The sequence below is a fragment of the Myxine glutinosa genome, unplaced genomic scaffold (genome assembly GCF_964187855.1).
Source record: "Myxine glutinosa unplaced genomic scaffold, kmMyxGlut1.1 SCAFFOLD_719, whole genome shotgun sequence".
In the NCBI taxonomy this organism is placed as follows: Eukaryota; Metazoa; Chordata; class Myxini; order Myxiniformes; family Myxinidae; genus Myxine; species Myxine glutinosa.
Window position 1 is genome coordinate 175651 of NW_027616814.1, and position 9350 is coordinate 185000.

At 43.3% G+C, this 9350-nt stretch overlaps 1 protein-coding gene across 1 annotated transcript; it reads left to right on the plus strand.

Annotated features, from left to right (window-relative positions):
• Nucleotides 1–386: 386 nt before the first annotated feature.
• Nucleotides 387–7158, plus strand: LOC137433511 (DNA repair and recombination protein RAD54-like). The gene is made up of 5 exons (XM_078768934.1): nt 387–558; nt 1163–1241; nt 4072–4251; nt 4348–4511; nt 6110–7158. Exons 1-5 carry the CDS (start codon nt 440–442, stop codon nt 6306–6308), a joined length of 741 nt encoding a protein of 246 aa, XP_078625060.1. The 5' UTR covers nt 387–439; the 3' UTR covers nt 6309–7158.
• The last annotated feature ends 2192 nt before the right edge of the window (nt 7159–9350 follow it).

A 9350-nucleotide genomic window follows, 5' to 3' on the forward strand; every position in this document is an offset into this window, starting at 1 on the left:
CACTCAGATCATGGTAATCTGTACACTTCTACCTGGACTAAGGTATTTCATTGCCTTCCCCCTATAAACGTTACAATATTTATTATATTGTATTAGCTAGTTGCCTGTGCCCACACGGGATTCTGAATGGGGTAGGAATGGAGGCGGAAAAAATGCAAATGGCGTCTTCTGTCATTGGGCCAGCAAGCTGGGAGCAAAAATTCGTATTTATTGCCACATCTGATGCAATACAATTGCCCTATTGGTGGTGAGGTGCTTAATTTGAAACTGTTTGTTCGATTACAGGTAGCTTTTTGATGCCTAGGGTCCGTAATAAAATTTTTTTGCATTGGCGTCAAACCAATGACCAATGGAAAATTAATAGTAGGATGATTATATTGTGTTATTTGTTTGTTTATTCATTCTTTGCTGTTTTCATGATGCTTCCTCCTCAGCAAAAATGTCAGTCTTGGATTACATCCTGGCAGTTACTTGCTCCTCAACCAGTGACAAGGTTATCTTGGTCTCAAACTACACACAAACTCTGGACCTGTTTGAAAGATTATGTACTGCTCGGAAGTGAGTACACATTCAGAGATCTATTTTCAACACCTTTTAATTGTGTTCCAGTTTCTAAGCTTGTTAGAATTGAGTAAATGCTGTAATGAAAATTGCCAAGGAAGAGCTCAAGTTATTTAGACGTCAATGAGCTCGTGTTTTTTGCTTCCGCAGTGTTACGCTCACAAATGGTGTGAAAATCAATAATCAAAGAAGATATATTGGAGGAGTAGGATGGATAAAAAACATGCAGAGCGAATCATCGATGTGTGTCCCTTCCCTCGGATTGCCGTTAAACTGGGAGTCCCGTCTGCTAGCATTAGTTGGTGGACATAGAAGATTGCACGTTTTCTTTTTCAAAGAGTAGGTGAGATATCACCTATATCGTGAACCAATTCCACATTCCTGCAAACTTGGTTGAATGTTAGGCCTAGCCAGCCAGTTCGTAAGACTTGAAAAGGGGATCGGCAATTCTGCCTTAAAATCGCACAAATTCTGCTGTCAACTTCAACATCGGTTTAAATGCTATATGGTCGGGAAAATAAATTGTATTAGCAGGAAGTATAAATTAATGAAATTATTGCTTGTGATTAAGTCAGCACTAACTTTCTGCTGAACCTCATAGGTATCTGTACGTACGACTCGATGGGAGCATGTCCATCAAAAAGCGAGCCAAGGTGGTGGAGCGTTTCAACAATCCCTCGGTACGCCACCTCACTAAAATGATTCACTTCCTTCATTCGTGAAAATGTCCACTTCTGATAAGAATTTTAACTTGGGAGAAAAAAAGGAGAATTTGAGTCTCTTTAATCCTATGATTTCAGATTGGAAGTTTGGGCCCAAAGCTTCATATTTCCCACCAAGTTGGAGGCCAAGCTGGGTGCAGATTAAGTGGTCCGAATGAGGCATTGATGTTAAATTGTTCGCTTCCTCTTCAATTTAAAACAGCAAGCTAATGCAGCTTCCATGATGATGATATATCAGGAAGGGTCACACTGAGTTAGTGTGATCAATCCTAAGTTTCACCCATCCAATAAATTTGGTCCAAGGACATGTTGTTTAAGGAAAATACTAAGATTTTTTTAACAGCCACACTACAGACGAGGCAAGGACAGCTGACCAAACATCCCATCTGAAGGATGGTGTGCTCAGCCTTGTGTTTTGCTCGCAGTCAATTATGTTTATCATTGAGTTGCCAGCAGGCTGTCCTGTTGCCTTTTAACCATATGCAGAATCGAAAATGTTACAAAGAAGCCTTAATGAGGCTGGGCCATGTGAAGCAGTGAAATGTGAGCTGATGGACATGGTGGGTGAAGAGAGCCTATATAGTCTGTGGGGTATGGTTTATGTTGCATAAATGTCTCCTTTTTAATGACACTGGTCCATTTTAATAAAAGAAAATTATTGCATGGTAAAGCTGCATATTTATGCATGAGGTTCCACATAATAATGCACGACTTCTCTGATGCTCTGCACAACCCTCTCTTCCTTTTTACAGATGACTGCATTGTGCCATAAAGTACCGCCATCCCACTGGCAGGCAGACAGGAGCTGTCTGACTCTCTGTTGATCTGGAATTGTTTTATACTGGTCTGACAAATGCAATGAGTCTTTGAAACCTCATTCTTCTTTCATATGGCTCAAGCGTGGGATAGATGAAATAAAAGCTGCTGTACTCTGCCAATCGTGGGCACGTGACATTATGCTTTGTAGCTCCTGGCACATATCCCCTTTTACAGGTTGTGAGTTTGGCAGTCCTGCACTAGATTGTCTGTAATCTGGAGGTTACCACACTCGCATGAAGGCGATTCCGCAGGTCCCCAAGTAAACTTGTTGCCGCTAAACTGGTCAACGCCAGTTCGAAGCTGGTTCAAGCGGCACCATTCCTTCAGGGACATGTCACATCCTGGAGGTTTAGTGGAGATGGAGAGATATTGTAGATGGCCTTCAGGTTGGTTAGGTCACCACTAGTTAATGTGCCACGTATGCCTGCCAGACCCATCATCTGAAGTGATGTGCGGTTGGCCTCTCTCATAAAGGTCTTCCTGCTTTTCAATTGTTTGGCAAGAGGGAGGGGGGGGGGGGGGATTCTTCAAAGACTTTTTGTCGTGGGTGTCCTGAGATGTTAGAAGCTTTGGGTGCTGCATGTCTTTTAGTAGCTAGACGCTTGATGTGATGGTGGTGAATGCCAGCAAGTACTGGGAGGGAGTGGGCTGTTGACTGACTGATAGCCCTCAGATATGTTGAGCTGCACGTCAACCTTCTTTGTGTGAAGGCTTTTGTCCGAAGCAGAGACAGTATTCTGCAGGGGCATATATTAATGTGAGTGTTGAGGCTTGGAGGGTAGAGAAGTCATTGCCACAGAGTTTGTGGATCAATTTGAGTCTTGCAGCTACTTTTACTGCTACCTTTCCTGTATGCTGCCGGAGGGTCACAGCCCAATAGAGTTGCACGCAAAGGTAAGTAAGTATCTGAGGGAAGGAGAGAGGGATGTTGTTGAGCTTGACTTTCAGCTGTCTCCTTGCTTTGCTATCCTGCAGATGGAAGACGGAGTATGCTGTTTTCTGAACATTGAGACAGTCGCACCGTTGGTGGTAGTAGAGGCTCATTGTTGCAACATCTCTGCTTAGTGTCTTCAACTTTCTCAAATGTCTTGCCTGCATGTGATCTCAAAATGGCATCATCAACTTCGGCCTACATGTTGACCATGAGTCAGAGCCTCCATTATTGTGATTGTTTAACTGACTCGACTGTCCATTCAGGAGAACCCAGAAGCAATGATTGCAAGTCATCATTTGGATGTTGTGGACAATTTCTTGAAGAGAAAATCAGTCTACAAGGGCTTGGTCTGTAGCTCATGGTGTACTGCTCTTCCCTGTGACCCACAAAATAATCTTAGGGATCAGCAGAGAGTCACACAGCTGTAGTCTGTCTGTCAGTAGGATAGGGGTATTTTACGGTACAATACGGTGTTAAGACTCTCAAAATGCACTTTCACCGCACACCTCCAAACCTTTGGTTTACTTTTCTGTGATTTGTGGAAACACCTTCCTGAGGTTTTTTACCTCACTCTTCCTTTGAGAGCTTCAAACAGGCTGGTCACCACCTTCTCATGCCATTCTCTCTGTCCCCTACCCATTATCTTTTCTACCCCCATGAATCATACCTATCTCAACCCTATTACTTGCAGGTTATCATTTTTCCTCCTCTTTGCCCATTTCTTCATTTCCTTGTTTTTTGGAAAACTATGGCCCCTTGTCACCACTGTCAGTTTGTTGCCTCACTTTTCCATGGGCCGCCATCATGTATTAAATAAAATCAAGTTGTACTGCAGTCCATTTCATGAATATTGGTCGTATACATTAAAAAGAAAGAGTACCACTTTATGAAAGTATGTCTTGGCTGTCCAAATTTTGACCACTAATGCTTCATAAATCGCTCGGTGATCTAGGTGAACAAGACGATGATGGCACTGTTTTGTTTCTATGTAAAGACTGACTTGTTGGGGTTTATACTGTCACACTGCCCAAGCAGAGTCCAGAATTTATATTCATGTTGAGCAGCAAAGCTGGCGGTTGTGGTTTGAACCTAATTGGAGCAAACCGCCTGATCATGTTTGATCCCGACTGGAATCCAGCAAACGACGAGCAGGCCATGGCGCGGGTGTGGCGTGACGGACAGAAGAAAACGTGCTTCGTGTACCGCCTCGTATCGGTAAGGATTCGTGCACGTCAATGGAATAAAACAGTGTTTTTAATGTGGCAATGGCATTATTGGATGACTTGTGTTGGTCACTTCCTGATACTGCAGACTGGGACCATAGAGGAAAAGGTTTTGCAACGTCAGACTCACAAGAAGGCTCTGAGTAGCTGCGTGGTGGATAAGGAGACGGATGTTGAGCGGCACTTTACACGGGGTGAACTTCGCGACCTATTTGTACTCGATGAAGAAACCACGAGCGACACTCACGACAAGTTCGTTCCTCATTCCACTCCTTTCCCATCTGCACACTTGGCTTAAGATACTGGGACCCTGGAGTTGAATGCCATATACAACAACAACACAACTGGCATTTTAAGGCCATTTTCCCTGCTGGAGCAGGGGTTAGCCTTGCGGTCCCCATGACAATCTTCTCCATTTTGCCCTATTTTCTGCATCTCCCCTTGTCAACCCCCTTGCCTGCATTTCTTCTTCCACCATCTTCAGCCAAGTCTTTCTCGGTCTTCCCCGTCCTCTACTTCCTTCTACAGTCATTTCCATCACTCTTCTCAACCAGTCACTTTCATCCTTCCTCAACGCATGACCAAACCATCTGAACCTCTTTCTCTTCACAGCATCCATCACAGGCTCTATTCCCATCATCTTTCGCAATTCATCATTTGTCTTCCTCTCTCTCAACGATACTCCACACATCCACCGAACCATTCACATTTCCACCCTTTCCAGCCTTCGTTGCTGCTCTACGTTCATTACCCATGTCTCGCTCCCATAAATCATAACACTTCTCACACATGCAGCATACACCTTTCCCTTCAGCTTCAACGACACTCCCCTCCTCGTCAGCATGCCACTCAGTTCTCGAAACTTCTTCCATGCACATCTCACTCTAGCATCCATTGCCGAGTCTGATCCACCATCTCCATTCAGCATGTCTCCAAGGTAGCAAAATGTTTTCACACCTTCCAGCTTCACGCCGTCTCCAAGATCCAACTCAACATTTCCTCCATCTGCAGCTCCCTCTGTGCACACCTTACACTTGAATGTAGTTGCCACACTGGTTAATGACCCTCTCAGACCACTACATTTTTGATGAACCCACTCAGCGCACATTGTACATTGAATGGAGTTCACTCCGACACCCTTCCTGCACAAAGCACACGGCCACTTCCCAGTTCTTTCCACCTCACCACATGCTTTACCACCTGCCATCACCTTCGTCTTTCCCATATTCACCTTCAGACCTTTTGTCTCCATACATTCCTTCCACTTGTTCATCTTCTCCTTCAGTCCATCCATACTTTCTGCAATCAACACCAGATTATCTGCATACAACAACTCCCACGGCAAACCCTCCTTTATGTTCCGAGCCAGCACCTCCATCACAGCTACAAATAGTAGTGGACTTAGTACCGACCCCTGATGCACTCCCACCTTCACCTCAAACTCACCACTGTTCCCGTCATTCGTCCTTACAGCTGTGCGCGCTCTTTCGTACATTGCCGTCACTACTCTGATCAACCATTCCTCCACTCCTAACTTCCTCAATGCCCATGTCACTACTTTGCGTGGAACCCTTTCGAATGCTTTCTCCAGATCAACAAACCCAAGAAACAACTTCTTCCTCTTCCTCCATGTACTTCTCCTGCATCTGCCTTACAATAAAAAGCATGTCTGTCGTTCCTCCTCTGCATATACTGCATTGATTTATGTTAGCAAATTAATGATTATGTATAGTGTCTTCTAATATCCCTGCTTTGTATATGAAAGGTGTGCAACATCATATGAAAGAATGTAATTCTTCATTTCCTTCCCCACATCCACCACACCCCTCCTCCTTTCCCCTTGCCCAAAGATTTCGCTGCCGTCGTTGTGTGAACGGCATCCAGGTGCGCGCACCTCCAACGGAAGCAGACTGTACGTCAGCCTTATCGCAATGGCAGCACAGTGCTGAGAGGCGCCACCTGCCAGACACTGCACTCCGTGCCGCTTGGGATGCCGGCATTTCCTTTGTGTTCCATCAACGCTCTCACGAGACTCGCGCTCTCGTGTGAACCCATGTGTACTTTATCCTGAAGGCATTACATTTTTAGCAAGCGCTTGCATTCCTTCCTGTGGAACCACTCCCGCAGGCCTCAGGAACCGAGTGAGAACTTTGGGTGGAAACTTGTTTTATAAACTCAGAAATGCAGCATGCCACTAGGCAAAGGATTGACGAATGGTATCACAAACCTCCACCATTGTTGGAATGGTGAAAGTGATCCACTGTGTCACAGTTGCCATAACGATGGCTCGGTTGAGAGTTCGCCGTCACGCTGCACTTGCAAGTCTGCTCCATACTGTAAAGCAAATGAAGTGCTGTTTTGAGTTGGCCGTTTAAATTTCCCACTTCTCCTTGCAGACAGCTTGGAGCAATGCTGGCAGACTAAGTCGAAGAATTAAGATGCTTGTGATGAGGAATCTAGCAAATTCTGACCTTTGCTATCCACATCAAAAGGATCAAACTTTATTGTTTAACCTTTTGGAGAGAAAGGGCTATGAGGAGGACAGGGGTAGGTAAACTTGATGATGTCGACTAATGTGTAAAACGACTGAAACGGTTTGTCATTTATTTGTTCAATGTAACATTGTTTAACATCCCCCAAAACATGTAACATAATATCCCCCAAAACGATGGGGGAATAAAATTTATTTTTGAATCTCTTTTATTTTTACTTTTTTTTCACACAATTCATAGATTCACGTTTTCTCTTCTGGAAAGTTCCGGAAAATGATGGCGATCCGTCTGCTTCTCGGGATGTGTTTTCCTTCGTAATAGGATTCTTCGTTCTTTAGAATTTCGTGAGTGAACATGTATCGCACTTTATCCCTGAGGAAGGGAGATTAAAAACTGACATGATCTTTTGCACAGTGTACACATATCTCCAATCATGGAGAGGTGAATAATGTTTGCATAATGCAAGGGTCTAGGTCGAGCCCAGTGGTTTCCAACCTTTTTAAACATAAGATCACTTTTAGAATCGAAATGCAACCCAAGATCTCCCCTTAAAAAATTCTACTTTACTAAAAAGATGTATTTTTGCTGATGCATAACACACCTTGTTCTTAGTGTGACACCTGTGCTTGCACACTATCTGTGAGTGCTTTGAAGTCTGGGTCCTCGTTTGAGATGGCCAGTCTCATACAATCCATCAGATGGACATCTGTGAGATAAGTACGATACTTTGTGAGATGGATTTTTCCCAGATGAAATCATCGTCTGAGATATGTGGAATTAGAGTAGGCCTTCACCTCGAGTGCACAGGAAGTAAGAAGAGGGTACTTCTCTCTGTTTGAAATTCCCCAAAACTCTTTCTCCCTTGACCTAGCTTTCAGCTCTGTCATCTTGCATGGTGATTATCTCCATGTCACGTCCACTGCTCTGGTCAAACACCTGCTGAAATTTTGCTGTTCTCCAATGTCCACTTCAAGAAAATTATTTGAGACAAAACGATTTCTTCCATCTTGTCTACCTCCTGAAATTGTCTGTTGAATTCCTTTTCCAATCGTCAGGTGGTCATGCAATTTTTTTGTTTATGGAACACTTCTTTGGTGTTTTGTAGGATTTTCTCCAGATTTGGGAAGTGTCCTGTCACCTTGTTCTTTAACTGGGAGGACCACAGGCCTTGTTTCAACTTGAATGCATTCACTGCACTGATCATGTGTGACAAGTCCCTGTCCCTCCCCTGCAGTTCGTGATTCAGCTCGTTAAATTTTGCCTATATTTGATTTAGGAAAGGTGACATTTTCAGGAATCAGATTTTAAAATCTCTGGAGGACTTTTCCTCGACTTAACCACTTCACATCTTCATGAAGGATGAGCTCACCGCAGGTGGCATCGAGCTCATCGAGTAACAATTTGAACGAGCAATGGTGCAGAGCTCTTAGCAATAATTGAGTTGACGATCTTGATAACTGTCATTACATGAAAAACGTTGATATCCTTGCTCGCTAGCGCTTGTTGGTGGATAACACGGTGGTAATTGACAAAGGAGGCAAATGCAGGATCATTTCAGCAAAGTGCAATAAGGCCTGCATTGGCACCCAGCAATGTCGGTGCACCTTTAAAATTCGTTGTAGACATCCTCGCCTCTTGTCCTCTAAGTGGCAAAAGAGTGAGAAAGTCGTCCGTTGTTGCTGAGTCTTGAATGCTATGCAAATTAAAACAATCAGCTGGGCCGTATCCATTGTGTATACCGATGCATCAAACTGCAATGAGAAACATTCACAATCTGATGTCTTTAAAGATAAATTCACAGTCTATTTGATGAGACACATCCTCGGACAGCGATTCCACCCTTTTGGCTACTTTTGAAGCGGCATGCTCTTGATGGCTGTCGTAATTTCACGTTGTTTTTCTTTCTTTAAACAAGCTGTCGGCAGTAACTGTCATAGCCTCATTGATTAACTTCATCGGTGAATGGTTTCTTATGTTTCGCCAGCAGATGGCTAATGCGAAAAGATGCCTTCTTGGACGGGCCCGGCTTCTCACTCGTCATTTTAGCTTTAGGAAATTAATCTTTAAAAAACACACACACATACATATATATATATACATATATATATATATATATATATATATATATATATATATATATATATATATATATATATATATATATATATATATATATACACATATATATATATATATATATACACATATATATATACATACACACACACACACACACAAGTATATATATATATATATATATATGAGCAACCGACAACTGTATGGTAACCGCAGCAGTACAGCAACTGCATCATTAATGGATAATCAGTTCGTTTAAACGCAAATAATTTCTGATTGACCTGTGCACCCACATTTAGCTCTTTTAAAAACTCTCCAGCAGCTTGCGTATGCGACCCACAGCCACTGCAGTTTCAAATACAACCACCATACTGAACCACGACCCTTCCCAAACTTTTTTTTCAATGTTAAGATCGACGAGTGAAGATTCTGGGATCGACCTGTCAATCCCGATTGCGAGGCTCTCGCTAAACGACAAGGTAGCAAGGTTAGCAAGTCCCAAAGGGTATGTGCAAAACGGGGA

Excerpts from the sequence above, each read along its gene's own strand:
- LOC137433511 (XM_078768934.1), top strand. The coding sequence starts at position 440 with ATGTCAGTCTTGGATTACATCCTGGCAGTTACTTGCTCCTCAACCAGT. Across the intron at positions 1,242-4,071 it reads AGCGTTTCAACAATCCCTCG|AGTCCAGAATTTATATTCAT; the intron begins GTACGCCACCTC and ends CTGCCCAAGCAG. Across the intron at positions 4,512-6,109 it reads ACGAGCGACACTCACGACAA|ATTTCGCTGCCGTCGTTGTG; the intron begins GTTCGTTCCTCA and ends CCTTGCCCAAAG.